Source organism: Orbicella faveolata, unplaced genomic scaffold (assembly GCF_042242905.1).
Source record: "Orbicella faveolata isolate gen_17 unplaced genomic scaffold, um_ofav_v1 contig_3, whole genome shotgun sequence".
NCBI classification, from domain to species: Eukaryota; Metazoa; Cnidaria; class Anthozoa; order Scleractinia; family Merulinidae; genus Orbicella; species Orbicella faveolata.
In genome coordinates this window covers 8,827,953-8,845,967 of record NW_028301558.1, presented here as the reverse complement: position 1 = coordinate 8,845,967, position 18,015 = coordinate 8,827,953, and the positions used below count along the sequence as shown (strand labels likewise).

General features: G+C 37.8%; 1 protein-coding gene across 1 annotated transcript; it reads left to right on the top strand.

Moving 5' to 3' along the window:
• The first annotated feature begins 184 nt into the window (after window positions 1–184).
• Window positions 185–15,795, top strand: LOC149106268 (beta-1,3-galactosyltransferase 5-like). The gene is made up of 3 exons (XM_089297982.1): window positions 185–369; window positions 6,169–12,483; window positions 12,969–15,795. The coding sequence occupies exon 2, from the start codon at window positions 6,218–6,220 to the stop codon at window positions 7,385–7,387; it is 1,170 nt and encodes a 389-aa protein (XP_089154108.1). The 5' UTR covers window positions 185–369; window positions 6,169–6,217; the 3' UTR covers window positions 7,388–12,483; window positions 12,969–15,795.
• The last annotated feature ends 2,220 nt before the right edge of the window (window positions 15,796–18,015 follow it).

Genomic DNA, 18,015 nt, shown 5'->3' with positions numbered 1-18,015 from the left:
GCACATGAAACACTTGTACTTAGGACTTTCATTTACAATTTTTTTCGTCCGTCATGATCGTAACCTGCGAACACCGCCTATTTTTGGCGACGTGCGGCGTGAAACAAAAGCCAGAAATCCCTCGCGTGTTCGCACCGCAGACCTTTTCGCGCGAAAGCTTACGTCATTCACACTTTGCTATTATGTGATTGCTCTGTTCAACAGAGCGCAAACAAACCACAAACACAAAAGGAAAAGAATGTGGTTCGGATGTGAGCAGCCGTTTCTTTGGGGGAGTGTTGCGTCACATCCCAAAAAACGGCTGCGGAGGAGACTACCGAAGCTTAGATTGTTTTCGAAGAAATATTACTAAAGGAAACTCCAAGCACGGTAAGTCGCTTTTTTAACCACACGAATTTACAATGCTAACACTTACGGTAAGAGACTTTGCGAGACGGCGAGACAAGCGTTTTTCTCTGAGAGCCCGAGACATTTTGGTTTTTTTAGGTTGAGAAACCGAGACTTCAAAGTGTTTTAAGTGCGGGCGCGAGACGTTCAGGCTCTTAAAATTCCAGCCCCAGATTTAGTTGAGAGCTAGAATGAGCTTGTACAGCCTTCTAGCGTGCTTCTTCGACCTGGTTGAAACTGTTGCTTCATTGAAATTCAATATCAAGTGACGAGAACACGTCATTTCTAATATCAATAATAATATCGAATAATATCGAAAACTCGAGACTGCGAGAATGCGAGACGCACAAAACCGCTAAAAAACAAGACAGCGAGACCCGTGAAATTCGACTAAAATTTTGCGAGACCCAGAGATTTTGAAGGACCATTCGCCACCCCTGTAACTGATTACTGTCTTAATTTCTCTGGAGTAGCACCAAGCGAGTGGCAGAGAATAATTCAGCCCAGAAGCCTGTTTGATTCGCGAAATTCAAGCATTAAGACTACCTTGTGCATGCACTGCACGAAATGGCATGTATAAGGAGGTATAATGGACCCGTATATATAATGTGTACTGAAAGGTATACTGATGTATACTGAAGTATACGTGTAAGGTCCGTGTAATTATCAGTATACGTCTGTATCCTTATACTAATGTATACTGTCTTGTGGAGATTACCTTATACCTAGTGTAAGGGAACCTTATATGAGTTGACAAAGTAAATTCAAATCGTTTGTTATTTTGTATCATAAATGAAGGAAACGAAAGCCTCCGCTGCTGAAAATAGTGCTGTTGTGAAAAATCATACCCCGTGATAATGAGTGCTTCGTACAGAAGAACTTACTTAGCGAACTTATCGGCGTGTAAAGGGCTTGTAAAGTAAGCTTTAAGTTAGATAAACAGTTATAAACGCCGGTGGTATCAGTATTAACGCATTTTTACCCTTCCTTGCGGATTTCGCACAGGTATCATTAACGAAAGATAGCGATAACACATTTATACGCTTCTTTACGTATTGTGTAAAGATATCCATAACGCATCTGTACGATCCTTTGCGCGTAAAGATATCAATAAGGCTTCTTTACGCCTCTTTATGAATCGCGTTAAGGTATCATTAACTCATCTGTACACTCCTTTACACGTTGCGTAAAGATATCAGTATTCTTTATGGATTGCTTTATAAGGTATTATTATAGTTTGTAACCGGGTATGACGCTAACACAACGCCTCTTTACAGACTTAATCACGCATCTTTCATTTACGCTTCTTTAATTTCTCAACGGTATTTAAGATCACCTGAAGGTATCGATCAATAATCTGAATAATGCTTCTTTTGATCTCATCTCTATGTATCGACGTAAAACGCGTTCGTAAAAAAAAAAAAAACAGGCCCAGGAATCGACAGGATGAAGTGCCAGAGCGATTACGTGCAGCCCATGATTACTAATGAGACCGGAGACCTAAATATGATATGCTTGATCAGTTTCTGATTCTGGTTGGGTTTGGGTTCACAGCACAATGAGTGTCAGCGGCTTTGCCAAGGGAAGACCAAATGTGTACCCATGCATGACGTACGTGACCCAATTTCTTTGATTTTGCCGGTTTACCGCCACATTTGAAAGGCGTGCAGATTCGTTGAAGACGGTTTACTTTTTTATTTCGTTGTCGGTTAGAACTTACCTTAATTTTTGAGGCAAGGGATCTTAATTCGGTAATTCAGCAAACGGTGAGAAGTGGAATTTGAAGAAAAATAAGACGAAGGAAACTCCATTTAGCGAACACTATGTGCGGCAATCGATCGAGTCGTCTTCGCTTTCCTTTGGAACTCACCTTGGAACTGAACACGGCATCGTGCCACAAAGAACGTTTCTCAGTCACAGGGAGATGGATAGTCTTCCTCTTTGGTCTATACAATAGAAGAAATCATGACTTCTGAAAACGTTAACCATGTCCAGGTAAGCTGTAGCCTTAGTTTCATGTAAGCAAGATAAGCTCTTGATAATCTTGATGTTTTTATCTACTTCCAACAGCATGCTCTCGAAATCATTAAACCTTGCTGAAATTATACACATCCTCAAACCGTTTTTAGTATAAGAGATTACACAGAAATGTGCTCTAAACGTGCTTAACTGAAAGTACATTTTATCCCAAAGGACTTAAATTGCAGTCTGCAAAATGCTGTTCTCAGGACAACTTGTGAAGAGAGTCATTTCAAGTCAAGAAACTTCAAGTACTCGTGGCTACGGAGGCGAAGGAAAAGGGAACTCTTAACCCGCATGTTAACCTTGTGTTTCTATTAGACGGATGCCGTCAGAGGACATTTTACGTAAATTTTATTTACGTACTCCATTTGGAAAGTACGTGTTAGAGAAGCACGAGACAACTTCCACTGGGTTGAGTTTAAGATAGAAATCAAGCAGATTTTAATTTGTAAATGATGAAAGCAAAAAATAGCAGAGAAGAAAACGATAAAAATGTTGCCACTGCCACTGAGAGTCCCGCAAACAAATTTCATTCTAGCTAAAAACCAGGGTCATTATCCACGAAATATACGAAATCAGCACATATTCCTTCGACACCACATTCAGTATACCCCTTCATTCTCCCAGTATACACACACTATACTGACATGCGGCCTGAACTAGAAGGGACCCTACCACAACTGTAAGATTCCGTATACACACCGTCCACAGACCTTCCAGTAGTCCTTTTTTACTCAATATACATCACGTATACTGGCATGTATGCTGACATATAAGGAATCCTGCCACAAGTGTGGAAGATCCTGGTATTTTCCTTGGCCAACCCTGAAATATACTTATCATTATGCGGACCTTATACATTCTGCCTCATCCTTATATTTGTCTTATACGGATAGATACGCTGAATGTCTACGACCTAAGGAAGGGTCCTTGTACGGACCATTTTGTGCAGTGTAATATATTTTGACTCACAGAAAACCAACCTGCAGCCAAGTGTCTACAAAGAAAAGGTGAAAGAAAAGGTTACGCTCTATTTTGCACGCAGTTCTTTTCCTGTCCGAACTATTGGTGTCGCGAATTCTTTAAGGGTAAAGATTATTTCTCACCAACAGTAACGACCACGGATTGAACTGCTCGCGTTAAAATCAGGACAGTAGCGACCATATACGCACGTACCAACCGGTTTATTTACTGGTTGAAAGTGTCTTTAATAAACAAATGGGCTAGATTGACAGTCTATAGAAATGCTACGTCCTCAGTGACCATTTTCAAGACCTCAGTCACAGTTTTTCACCATACGGACCTCTCCGCCGGCAAATAACATATATTTCGTTTTACTATGGAAAAGCGCCTTTAATAAACAAAGCAGCTGGCTTTACAGTCCGTAGACTCTCCTATTTAACCTACTGACAATTATCCCCAAGGCTGTCATGCAAGATATAATTTATGTTTGGTAACTGTTATTTTAAAACAGTTTGTGAAAACCATTGTCACCGTCAAGGGTTTAAAAGGTTATGCTCTGTTTTGCACGCTGTTCTTTTCCTTTCCAAGCGATTGCTCTCGTGAATTCCAAGTCCTTAAGGGTTTAAATTATACCCCTCACAAATGTCGCGTACGGATCACTGTTCGTGTTAAAATCAGGCCCGTAGCGACCATACACGCATGTGCCAACCGGCTCCGAAAATCGAGAAAAAACATTTCGGTTGGCTTGACAGTCTGTAGACTCTTCTATTTAACTTACTAACAGTTATCCCGAACATTGACATGTAAACAATATAAGCTACTAAGGAAAAGGTCAAAAAGTATTATGGAGGGGTGGGTCATCAGTTTTTAAGCCTTCGGTAAGGAGTGGGTCATTCAGTTTTCAGCTACTCATGGAGGGTGGGTCATCCTATTTTGTAACAAATAATCAGTCTTGAACTACTAAAACAGTTGGCCACACATGCATTAAAATTTTGTACGTATTAACAAATAACTCTTAGACCTCTTTTGTGTCTTTATATGAAACTTAACTTATAATACATGCACGAGATTTTTTTCGTGTTGTACTTCATTGCTGTATTGTGCCATGTGGTAAAGGCAACCACAATGAATTTTGTTGAATTTTTAGCGAACTTATGTCTACATGCTATTTATCGGCAAGGGTACGGGACTCGTGTTCATGGGTCTGGGACTCACACTCTTGAATTTGCTGGCTGTGCGAGTCCCAGGACTCACTACAGCTTTTTTCTAAATGGATCGCTGTTCCACAGGAACAACACTGGAAAAAAAGAAATACAACACAAACACCTGTGATAAGCATTGTCTTCCAACGCAGTTTTTTTTATAAAAAAAAACAGTACTTGACGTTTCATGTGCTAGTCGACATAAGGCCGTTTGTTGGGACTGTAACGAATTTTACGTTGAAAAAACAAAACGAAGACTCCATGACAGAAAAAATCAACAATTCAAGGCCCTTACAGTTAAGGCCATTCATCAGCCGTTGCTAATCATGTAAAAACCAGTGGTCACGACATTAAATGGGATCATTTTGACATCTTAGCGTTTTAGCATTTTATCAAAACTGACTTCTATTGCAGCATTAAGGAGATTATTCATTCAAGAGCTTAAGCCTTCACTAAATGTCAGAGTCATAATAGTGAGCAGTTGTTGCTTTACGTACTATCTGTTACTTTTCATGACGTCCAGAGAGGTTAACATACTGCTGCATATCAAATTTTCAATCTACGTTCCAGACCTCTAATGTTTATGATATAAATAGCTTTCGAAAATTCGTAACAGCCACTTTTGAAAATGTATGTTGACTAGCGTACGAAACATCAAGTTATGTATTAAAATGCATTGAAATAAATGTTTATCACTGCTGTTTGGGGTATATCTTTAATCAAGCTACGAGGACCTAAAAACAAGAGTTTATACGTTGCGGCCATGACTTAAAGTTTCTAGAGTAAAGGGAAACAATATTATATTTAGATACGGTTGTACTATTGTTAAGAAATAAACCTAAAACGTCAATAACACCACAAGCTAGTTCATATACAAAATGTAATTTTGTTGGATTATGCAACAAAAGTGTCATGTTTTATTAGGGGTGGGTCATGAAATTTTCAACCTTCGATGAGGGGCCGGGTGGGTCAATCAGTTTGGTACCAAATGGAAAGGCTGGGTCATGTGTTTTCTATCCACCACACTTTCAAATGCTCCGCGCCCCCAGCCCCAATACTTTTTGACATTTCCCTGCCCCTAATTCTATCGGGCGTGCCCCAAACCTCCCTAGTGGCTAGAGTCTTTGGCGCCGAAGGCGTTAATGGAGGTTATTATATGGCAAGCTCCGCGAGCGGGCAAGATGAATCAAATCCTGCGCTGTGATTGGCTACCCGAGCGGGCAAGATGGGGCTATCTTGCCCGCTCGGGACTACCCGCCGTGTCCCGCGAGAAAAATGTCCCCGAAAGCCATATAATAAATCCTTTATTGACCAAGCTTGTTCGGTCAAGATGGCTGGATATTGGCCTCGTTTTTTTTTGCGAGTTTATGGACCGAGACGGAGTCGAGGTCCATAAACTGGCAAAAAAAGAACTTGGCCAATATCCAGCCATCTTGACCTCACACTTGGTCAATAACCCATATGTATATTTCTTTTACATTTTTTTCTTTATCCTCCTCAATCAAATACAATATCAATATAAAAAAAAATAAATAAAAATTTTTACGATGTTTTAAATCTTTAATCAAACCAGCACAATTTTGTTCCTTTGTAGAAGGGGCTCGCACTTGGAGTGAAGTCATTTCAATTCACCCACTGGGAACATGCTTCATCGACGACAACACTGTCTGTTGTTTCCTTGGAATTGGTTGTGTTTACTCAGAAGGAGACAACATGGCTCGATAAAGTTCAAGATAATCCAGCTCTCTCTTGTTACGGTAACGGCAGTTGCTTTAATAACGTATTTAAGTGGCTTTCACATGACGTCCTTCTATCATCATGAAACACGCTCACGACTTATTAAAGCTCTTAACCTGGGCACGACTTTCAGGCGTTTTGACGACAAGCCATCTTCAGGCAGTGGCGCTCCCTCTCTATCGAATGTGCTGCCTACTCTAGAATGGGCTTCAGGCCGTTTAAAGCCCAAACCCTCCACCGCGCAGCCTGCAATTCATCCTGAGTTTAAATTGTGGAAAACAACGCTCCAGCACAAAACAACTTTGATAACCAAGACTGTGTGTACACGGCACTACCCTCTCCTTATCCTGGTCTCGTCTTCACCAGCAAATTTTGAGAGAAGATATTTGATTCGTCAAACATGGGGTGCCGATAACAACAATGTTCCTCACTGGAAGACATACTTTCTCCTTGGTCAGACAAGGGATCAAACACATTCAGATTTACTCAAAAAAGAAGATAGCGTCTATGGCGACATGATTCGTGCGGATTATTATGAACATTACTGGAACCAGAGTTTGAAGATACAGATGGCCTTCGAATGGGCAGCCAGATATTGTGGGTTTTCTTACCTTCTCAAAGCAGACGACGACGTGTTCGTCAACCCTAAACGTTTAATAGATGTCTTACAGTTAAAAACAACACCCAAGAAAGGCCTTTATATGGGTAAACTTCATCACAATCCGTTTGTACAACGAAGTGGAAAATGGCGTGTCAGTTATGAAGAGTACAATGGTACACACTATCCAGATTTCTGTAGTGGTGCTGGCTTTGTTATGTCATATGATGTTGTCGAGAGTCTGGTTCCTTTATTTGATGTGATTAAGCCGTATAGAATGGACGATGTGTATGTTGGAATGCTTGCAGATAAATGCGGTGTAAAAGCAGTGGGCCATACAGGGTTTGTTATGCCATTTGTTGAGACTCTTTATGATAAGTGTAATTTTGTTCCAAACACTCTTGTGCAGCATCGAGCTACTGGAGAATGTTTAATTCGACTGTTTTTAAATCACAAGAACCTTACGTTATCTTCATGAGCAACATTTTTGTGTTTCTATCGAGTTTTGGTAGACTTCTACTAGAATACGTCGTAAATAATGTAAATACTTCAATCTGATTGGCTAAGCTATGGTAAACTATTGGCCGTTAGTAGAATTTTACTAGTATACCAATGCAAATGCTGCAATCTGATTGGCTGAGGTACTCGTACATACTATCAGCTATTATAGTTCACCACTAAATTTTCTCCGATTCTTTTTGGTTTAAATTGATCACGTGACGCGATAGTGTTCATCCGCGGAGAGACACTATCAGCCCACAGTACCCGTCCGAGGACAAAACCCGGATGGATAGTACTCGTCCGTGAAAATATTTCTGTAAACTAATAGTAATCAGAGATTATGAAAGTGCGTTCGACGCCCTCACTTTAATATAAATACCTTAAATGAACGATTTCACTAGCTGACTTTCAACCTTTGTCTATTGCTAAAATCAACATTTTTCAGCAGCAACCGAGGTTTTACCGGTGAGACATGCATAGTGTCAAAGTCCATGCTAGTGAAGAGGTCACGATTTGTTGATACGTTGCGTGACGCCGCCAGTTTCTGTAGACTCACAAGTTTCATAGAATATTTAATTACGTACATTAATAATAATAATAATAATCAATATTTAAACAGGGTGACCCCTTCAGTCGCAGGACTGGTATCAACGGGGGCCCTGTATAACGTAAAATAAAAAGAGCATGTATAAATAATATATATCTATAAAAAAAACTAACTACTTTAAAAGATACGCTGAAATGTTTAAAAAATTAAAAAGCTTAAAAAGGTAATAGCGTTCTCATAAAAACTGGATATCGAATTGAAAATGTTCTAAAAAATAACCTAAGAAAAAAAATCGGAGATAACCTTGAAACGTTCCTTAGGTGGCAAAATCTTTATGTTCGTTGGAAGGCTATTAAATGTGCATGCACCATGATAATAAAAAGACTTTTTAGCGAAATGAAATGAAATTTGGGAAGTATAATGTCAGTGATTGACGATCTAGTGCATCTGTTAAAAACATGTTGGTTGTCGCTCTGGCAGCGTAACAGGAAATAGTCTTTAAAGTATAGAGGAACTTCTCCGACCAAGCACTTGTTAACTAACAGCTCCCTTACCAAAACAGCTGTATTTTTAAACTGATTTTAAACTGTTTTGAACGTATTTTGACGATTTAAACAGTATTTTGAAGTCACTATAGGGTATTTTTGTGCTATTTTGTACAAAATTCAAACTTTTGCGTCTTGTTTGTAATGTATTTCAAGTAAAGTTAAAACCTACTTCATGATATTGGAATGATTTTCACTCTGTTTTTAACGTAGTTTGAGCTCAAAACAGGGTTTAACTAGGGGATTTAAAATCTATTTTAATACTACGGCCACAAAAATTTCGTTCAAACAGTTTAAAAATTCTAGTTAAACCCTGTTTTGAAAGTTATGTTGGCAATGGCCGTAGGTTTAAAAAGTATTTTACAAATTTTCAGTGTTAAAATAGTCTTTAAATAGGATATTTAAAATGTAGTTGACATGCCAAGAACATAAAATATGTTTTAAATAGGAAGTTTAAAACCTATTTGAGATAGCAATTCATATTATAAGCTTTAAAATACAGCCAAAACAGTCTGTTTTAAACATATTTTAAGTTTTAATCAGGCGAGTATACTATTTAAATAGTAGTTTTAAATAATGACAATAATGTCTATCTTAAAAACAGATTTTAAATACACTATTTTTGCACTATTTATAAATCTAGCCCAATGGAAATTTATAATTCAATCAACATAATTTGCATCCCCTTTTTGAAAACTGCTTTAGTGTGTAAGCTTTTAAGACTCTCTCAATATCAAAATCAATCAAAAATTTAGCCAAGCCAAAAACATGAATCTGTGGACAAACAAACCTTTTCGCAAAATAGCACTCTCTTGCCGCCCTGTATGTACATGTATTCCTGTCTTTCTTTTTTTTCGAAGTATCAAGCACTGTTTATAACCAAAATGGCAGGCAAAGACTGAACAACTCCAGGACTTCCCAGAGGAGTTTTTCGACAGGCGTTAAAGTAAATCCCAGTCTTCTCTAAAAGGACATGGTCACAGATGCCATGTTTGTTCACAAGTGAGGTTCAGGTTGAGAGCATGTGCTAAGCCGCATGTACATGCACAATATATAAGTTCTATCAAAAGTGTCATCACTTTAAAAATTTACCAGGAGTAATCAAATCTCTGAAAGCAGCAACTAATAACTCAAGGAAAATTGATCCAAGTAATTGGTTGACATTACTTATTACTGATTGGGGCTACTCCTAATGGCAAAACATGCCATCACTCACAAAGTAGACCAGAATTAAGATCTCACAATCAAATCACAAAAAAATCACATCTACTCAATATTAAAAAGAAAATTTCAAGGTACATGTAACTAGCTTGCAGTAATTAGCAAATTATTGATTGTGGTCAGTCATCATGTACGTGCTTCAAGATTACATAATTTACATACATGTAATTTTGGCAGAAAGTGTCCCACTCACAGTGTGCATGTGAAAGATCTCAAAACAAATCACAAGAAATGACAACCACTGAATATGAAAAAGAAAATTGCTTGTAGTAATCAGCCAGTTATTTATTGTGGTCCCTCATCATGGTATACATACTTCAAGATCTTGCAAAAGTGCTGTCACTCACAAAGTACACCAAAATCAAGATCTCACAACCAAATTCCTTTTTTTTTTTGTTCTCTCAAACAATTCTTTTTTTCCTGTTTCCCATATGAGCAGTTAAAGTTTTCCAGATTTGACAGTCATTTAATTTTGAAGTCAAAAGTGGTTTGAACTACTATTTGTGTACAACAGTTTAGTCATTATTGTTAACAATGTAGGAAATCCATTTTTTTTTGTCTAAACAGTTGTTAATGATAAAAGTTGTTGTTCCAGTCTGTTATGGGCAGACTTATGTTGAATTTAGTGGTTGGTTTCAATGACAGATGCTGTGACCAGGCTAATATTATGAGAGTCTGTGCTCTGATCTGTTAACAAGAGGCATTCACTACCAACATCACAGCAAGCTGGCAAAAAGCGCCGGTTCCACAATAACTGTGAATAATAATTATTATTGGATGAGGTTGAGCAAAATATCATGATTTGTCTGTGGCAAGCAGATCAATTATTTCCCGAAGCTGAAGGCTGAGGCAAATAATTGATCTGTGACCACCCAGTTTGGTTTCACATTTAAATCACTCTCTGACAGCTCAGCGAAGCGATCTGCCATTTAAATTATTTCACCTGAGAGCTTGGTTTCAATTACGCATGAGAGGAAAATTCAATATTATTTGCAGCAAACACATTTACACAGCACTATGCATGAGCAGATCATTATTTGCAGGCAGTTATTTACACGTCACTTGGTGGGTTCTCAGCCAATGAAAAGGAAGACAAAATGCACCGAATGATAAAAAGTTTTATTTTTCAGTTGTCAACAATAACATTTCAGAACACCTAGAGGCCTTTGCACATTTGCTTGGATGCCATCTTGCAAACTAGAGCACAAGCTTCAAGATCTCGCGAACAACAACTACCAAACCAAGACTTGGAACATTTCATTATTAATTATGTACATGAATCAACTGCATTATCCACTTACCCATTCATTCATGTCCTAGTGGGCTATTCTGTAACTGGTTAAATTTACTCTGTTTCTTGAAAATGTTACAAGCAAAAGCGAATAAAGAACCCTCACTGGACCACATAAAAATGCCTTGGTGGTAAATCACACTGGTTCCGCAAATCTTTCCCAACTTAATTGTTTCATCTGCTTCAGTTTCTTGCAAAGAATGAAATACTTCAGCTACATGTAGTTTTCTGTGTTTTCATCCTTCTCTTATTACTTTGTCCTCTTGTCTTTCATTATTTTTTCTTCTTCTTGCCAGGTAATTTCTTCTTCCTGAACCTTGGTTGTGCTTAGCCATATTTTTTGGAAATATATCAACCTGCCACATAAATAAAGTGCATTCATCTAATCAAAAATTTGTTGAATTTGAACTACACTGAATGCTTGTCTATCCCCCACTGAAGGTCAAAACTAACATGTGCATGGGGAGAAGTCCCTATCACTAGGCCCTTCAACCATTTTCCAGAGCCCCTTTGTGTGAATATCATTTTTGCCAAGAAATCTACACCCATAATAGAGAAGAATGAAAATAATTAAAGTAAAATTAACGATAGAAACAATAGGACGAATACAGGTTGAGTGACACCTAAAGTCGCAACCAAAATGCAAGGATTCGACTGTCCATGGCAGGCTTGGATTTCATGTGTTATAGCATGCAATTACTCAATACATGAACATGTGTACAACACATTCTTGCACGACAACAAAGTGCGATTCCATTCATTCGAATGTCCCAATTTTGTTCTTCGAGTGTTCGGACCCAATCGTTCGATTCAGTTCGATTGATTTCGATAAAGTTCGTTTAATCGAACGTTCCATTTGGTACGTGATTAGTTACGTCTGGAGCAAAGCCATGCATCTAAGAGAAAGGTTCTTTTATGAATAAACATTTGGCGCATCCAACCAAGAAATCGCCAAGCATTACCCGCGTATGTCTCAATGTAAAATACCTGAAAATACGCTTGAAAAAGTTACGAGGGTTGTAAACAAAAAAATGAAGTTTAAGCAGATAAAATAAACAGATACCGTACCGTTAAAAATCCTGGGCTAAGAACTATATCCAATGTGGCGATCGATGCGATCCTCTTGCTTCGTTTTGGCGGTCGTAACTTTTGGCGCAAACGGATTTTTCGGTCGATTTTCCGCTGACCCGCCGGTGCAATACTCTGATGCGAGCATTTTGGTCAGCTGTGATTGCATGAAACATCATGTCAATGACCACGTGACTTGTTTCCATTTCAAAATTGCTGTGTAAAACGGAGGTTTCGTTCCAGTCGTTTAAAACCAGTGCAACAGTTCATTTGTTTGTTTTTTTATCTTTTACTGGACGAAAAGTTAAGGGACCGAACCGAATCATATGACTCGTGGGTGCAGCGACCATGATTTATCTTTCTGATAGACTTCAACTTGGTAATGTCTCAAGGAAATGGAGGTAAGCCGACCATCTTCTGTCTTGGTGTGTCTTTCATTCGAAAAGATGCATGCACATGTAAATACATGTAACATATCTGTAACCACATCAGCTGTTTTATCGAATTAGATGATTGCCTGTGAAACATAGATCTGAATTTTGAATTGTTCTTCGTCCAGTCTACATAATTAGGTACTGTTCTATATACATGTATGATCGGTTATATGGCAGTTATATGTTTGCAACTGTGTATGCCATTTTTGCGCAGCCGTAAATTACTCATCCATTGTGATCATTTTACTATCTTGACATGGCATAAACTGATCGATCTCTTCATAGGGAAATTAAAGTGCGAGCTGTGGAAGTTGAATCAAACAGTTTGTTTTTCTTCAAGTGGAAAGGCAACTTTATAGACTTAACATGATAACAAAACATACATGGAGGCTAAAATATTAAACCCTGCAATAACTAAACAATGCAGTAAATAATTTTGTTTTTATTTTCAGCTTTGAGAAACAGGAGATGGAGAGTGGTGCTGCCCTGTTAGGGCCAAAGTCTCTGTGAGTTTGATAGGGGTCTTTCAACTCCCTTCTGGTTACAAAGTTATTGCTGCAATTCTGCAATCGTTGGTAAATTTTTAAAGGAGGAAATAACTAAATTTAGGGTTAGAAAGGAAGCTATATGTAGCTACTACAGTCATGCCACATCAGTGAAAGTACAGTTGTTTCTTGTTGGAAATGAATGAACCTTACAACTTGATGGGATAATTTTTGTTAACTTGTAAATAATAATATTATCGATCATATATTACATACACTGCGGCTACAAAGTTTATTTCAAGGGGAACATGGTATGCATTAATTAATTCTTTCATGATTGAATACTGTGGTCTTTGTAAAACTTTACCTCAAATTGCACATGACCTTGACTTGTGACAGCTTGGGTTCCCTATAACTTACTGCAAGTGGTTTTGGTTTTTTAAGCTTCATCTTGCCAGGGCCAGAAAAAAAAAATGAAATCTAGCTGCCCAGTGGGCCAGTATATTTTAGTTTTCAGTTGGCTCCACTAAAATATTACTAATGCCCAATGGGCATGTAGGGTTCATGCCTTATCAACTACATCATTTACTAGTTGCTGTCTATATTCAGTGATAGACTATAACAAAATGAGTTTACTGGCACTATGAAACTAGGTGAAAGAAACTACCAACAGTGACAATTGTTGTGTCAGATACAAAGTATGCTTGGATTTTAAATTAATCCATGCTTTCAACTCACTGTTTTGCGCATCTTGCAGTCTTAAGTTTTGAAATAGGCTTTGATTGGAAATTATCATTCACAAGATTATATATGCTGAGGCTAATTTTACTTGCCCACCTGACCAGACCTCCAAACTTCCATTTTCACTTGCCCAAGAGCAAAATTTACTTGCCCCAGGCAATGGGATGTGGTTTTTCCCTGCCCTGCTTGCTAAGACTACGAGTATTCCCTCTTTGGCTTAGGGCCTCTTCATATGAGCCCGGTCAACCAGCCTGGCTCATTTTCTGAGATCTCACCTGGCCACTCTTTCCTTCGTAAAAATTTTGATGTGTTCATATATGTATGAGAAGCCAGGCTGGCCCGGTTACTGAGATCTCAGTTTTTGCGTCCAAGATCTCAGTGACCAGGATGAAAATTTTCCCATATGAACGCTCCAGCCCTGGTAACCAGGACGAAACTTTTTAGGCAAAATAGCTTCACTTTTGCAACACAGCACTTGGCCAGTTACCTCGCTCATACGAAGAGGCCCTTAGTCTATGTATCATGCGTGACACAAAAGAAAATCAACATATTTTTCTCGCTGTTTTCATTTGCATCACACACAATAGACTAAGTGAAAGAGACCGGGACTACTCATAGTCTGAATATCTGTAGGCCCAATAAGATGGTACAGCTTTAATTGCTACATGCACTTGTACATGTACATAAAACAAGTCCATGACTCAAAATCAAACCCACAACTTGCTTGGAACTGTAACATGGACCACATAAATGATGCAGGATTTAGTTGCAGCCTCAGACATTGCTCAGTGATGTAAGATGAACAAAACCTTTGCACAACATGATCATCACCTACTAAATTTACAAAAGTCACACATAATGAGTTGTACCCTCTAAATTGGCCTAAGGGTTCCCTTGATTAGAAGTGATTGATGCATGTACTGCATGTACGTTTACAATGTATATAGTTCCCATGTACAGACCAGGGTTGTCATTAATTTTTTAGTCACCTGTAGCCTTATTCTCCACACCCATAGCAAATTTGTTACTTTGTGGGTGATTTCTCTAAACAATAGGGAATTTCGCCTGTAGCATCAAGGGAAAATCAAGCATACTCAGCCATAACAGGTGTTACGGCTTACAACCCTTAATGACAGCCCTGCACACATAGCATACCAGTACAAGTAAATAACCTGTATTTAGTCTTAAAATGAGTGATATAGAAGATGTTTTATACTAAGTAATGGACCCTTAGCCTCAAGTTCTCAATTGGTATTGATACATGCATGTTCCTTTGACTCCTTTACATTGTTTGCAATTCTTCTTAACAAAGAAACTATGTACCACTGATGATGGCCGTACACTCAAAAATGTTTTGGTTTTTAAAACTGTAGTAACTTTTAGCCTTTTATACATGTACAGTAGACAAAAAAAATATTATCGCAGGTTCAAGTGTTATTACAGCTTTTCATATACAGATACAGTAAGTGTAGAGCTACATACATTGATTATACAAGTAAAGAAAGAAGTAGAGCCAAGCACCCCCATCAAGCTTGAGTTTGCCCTACACTTACTTCTAGCATGTCATGTGTTGTTCACAGCTAGAGCAAAGTTACATGTAAGTTTAAGATTTTTTGACACTATTGTTATGCTGTTTTGACACTATTTTTGAACTATTTTAATACTATTTTTATACTATTTTTACAGTATTTTCATACTGTTTTTATACTATTTTGTGCTATTTTTATGCTGTTTTATACTATATTACTGTATGCCATTTCTAGACTATTTTAAAGCTATTTTCATATATTTATACTGTATTTGACATATTTTTTTTCATGTATGATCCTCTTTAATTTTTAAACTGTTTAAAGTACTATTGAAATATGTTTTGAGACAGTGGATTTCAATAGTGTTTTAAACAGGTTTTAACACCTTTAAAATCAGTCGAAAAATATGTTAAAAATATAATTTTGCACCTATTTTAAACCTATTTTGTACAAAATACTTTTAAAATTGTCATTTAAACTAGTTTAAAAATAGTCTTGCAGATTAAAAGCTGTTTTTAAAACGATTTGTGCCCTGTTTTTATTCCGAATGCTGTGTTCCTCGAGAGATTTTTAAAGTAGTTACAGACTATTTTAATTATATTTTTAAACTTAGCAAAGGATTTCGAGTTTTGGAATTTTAACTATATTTTTAAAAGCTTTCCAAAATACATTTCAAACTTTGTTTCAATAGTGTTTTAAACAGGTTTAAACACCATTAAAAGCAGTCGAAAACTACGTTAAAAATACACTTTTCGCCCTGTTTTTAATCTATTTCATAAAATAGGTTTAAAACAGTTTTTAAAAATAGTATTTAAATACATTTAAAATAGTGTTAGGTTTGGTAAGGGGTCGGATCCGCTCCGCAAAATATCCGCTCTGCAGACTAAAGTTGAGCTGGCTGGGAATTTTAACATTTAAACAGAATCTTGCTGAGAATTTAGCTTATCGAGAGCTAGCTAGCTGGAAAATTTTTTTTGGTGTTAAAATAGCTTACATTGTGGTTTTACTAATCAGTTCTGGCTGGAAATTACATTCCGGATGCGATCACTGACTGAAGTGTGTCAATTGACACTCTCTGACTGCTTGACCTTTTGTTTAAAAACATGCTTACAATATAATGTTAGTTGTTTATTAAAGTTTTATTTACCAGCAAACAATAGAAGTCTGTTCTGCTGTCATTTATAGTGTGAAATTAGATCGTTTTCTTTTCCCTTGACGCTCCTTTTTCCCACGTTCAGTTGCATGTTTCATCACCGTTGATCCGGTCGCGGAAAATCATCGTCTGCTCTGCTTTCATGTTCTACCTTGAGACAACTGGTTATCTGGTGATGACGTTTGTTGGTTCGTGCAGTCTTTTCACATTTTTGCCTGAGGCCCGGTGAGACTGCGGTAACCTCGTAATATTTTGTAACTAAAACATTGTTCCCGTATAATTTTGTGTCCAACGGTCGGTTTCAAGCGCGATCAGATTTTGCCGACCAGTTGTTTGAGGGTTTGGCAGCCAGAGAACTCTGAGGACTCCACTCATAAATTCAAAGGTTCAGGTAAGAACTACTTTGGAGTTGAACTAGCTGAATCAGCCTATACATTTAATATTCAGTGATAATGTTTAAGCAATGCGTGCGGGAAAAGCCGGCGCAGGTTTTCAAACTGTTTTCGCCACTGTATTGTATTTCAAACCCAACGGAAAGTGCAGCTTCAGTGAAGACAGTGAAAGCGAGAAAAGGCCTAATATGTCTCAGAACTTGGAAGGGTTTTCGAAATTGTCAGTGCATTCATCCACAGTGATCCTACTTCCAAGTGTAATTTCAATTGTGTAATTTTAATGACCAGTAAAATCCGATCCCGGTGCTGCAGTGGATGATGACCGCTTTTTAACGCGTCGAACGTTAAAACATGAGCTATTGAAACACATTTGCCGCGTCTTGGACAAACTGACGAGATATTGAAATGATTATTTTTTCCCGGTGTAAGAAAGTATTGTTTCCATCGGTTTCTTTACTGAAGTGCGATCGTGTTCTTTATATAACTGAAGGTTGATTACCTATTGCTGCCTTTTGATATCGCCGAAAATTTGCCCTGAAAGAGCTGTTGACCAACACACCTGATTGATCTAGTTCAATGCTAATTGTGCTGTACTTTGGGATTTAAAAAGGGAATACAAAGACTTGCCATGTCAAAGGTGAGAAAAGACCAGAAGGCAATCATGTCATTCCAGATTTCGTTCTTTCGGTATCGATAGCGCCAGGACAATAATGTGTAATTTAATTTCTTATGCGTTCCCATTTGTTAACGCGCGTGTTTTTCGCACATTCAGTTTCTGTTAGAGAACAAGTTATTTTGCATGCCTACGTTGTTACCGAAAATGGAGACATTTCACCTTATTGTCCTTCTTTTTATGATGGCACAGACAGTGATTTTGTGGTGGAACAATTATCGCGCGGTTCAGTTCATGTAGCTAAGGCAAAGCGCGAAACATGGCACACGAAAAAATAGGGGAGGGGCGTGGCACCAGTTCACACCATTCACTGAATTCACGCTTCTGGGTTATAGTTTGATGACGAAACGAGCGGTAAAAAATTATTCCACAATTATTTTTCTTAAACAGTTAAATCCTTGCTTCTTTGACTTGCCCCAGGGAATGTAATTTTCAGCAATGTAACATCCGTTAAAATCTAAGACATTTCATTGAATTCTCTCATGAATGAGCTATTTTTGTGACCATAGTTCTTGATCTAGATCTT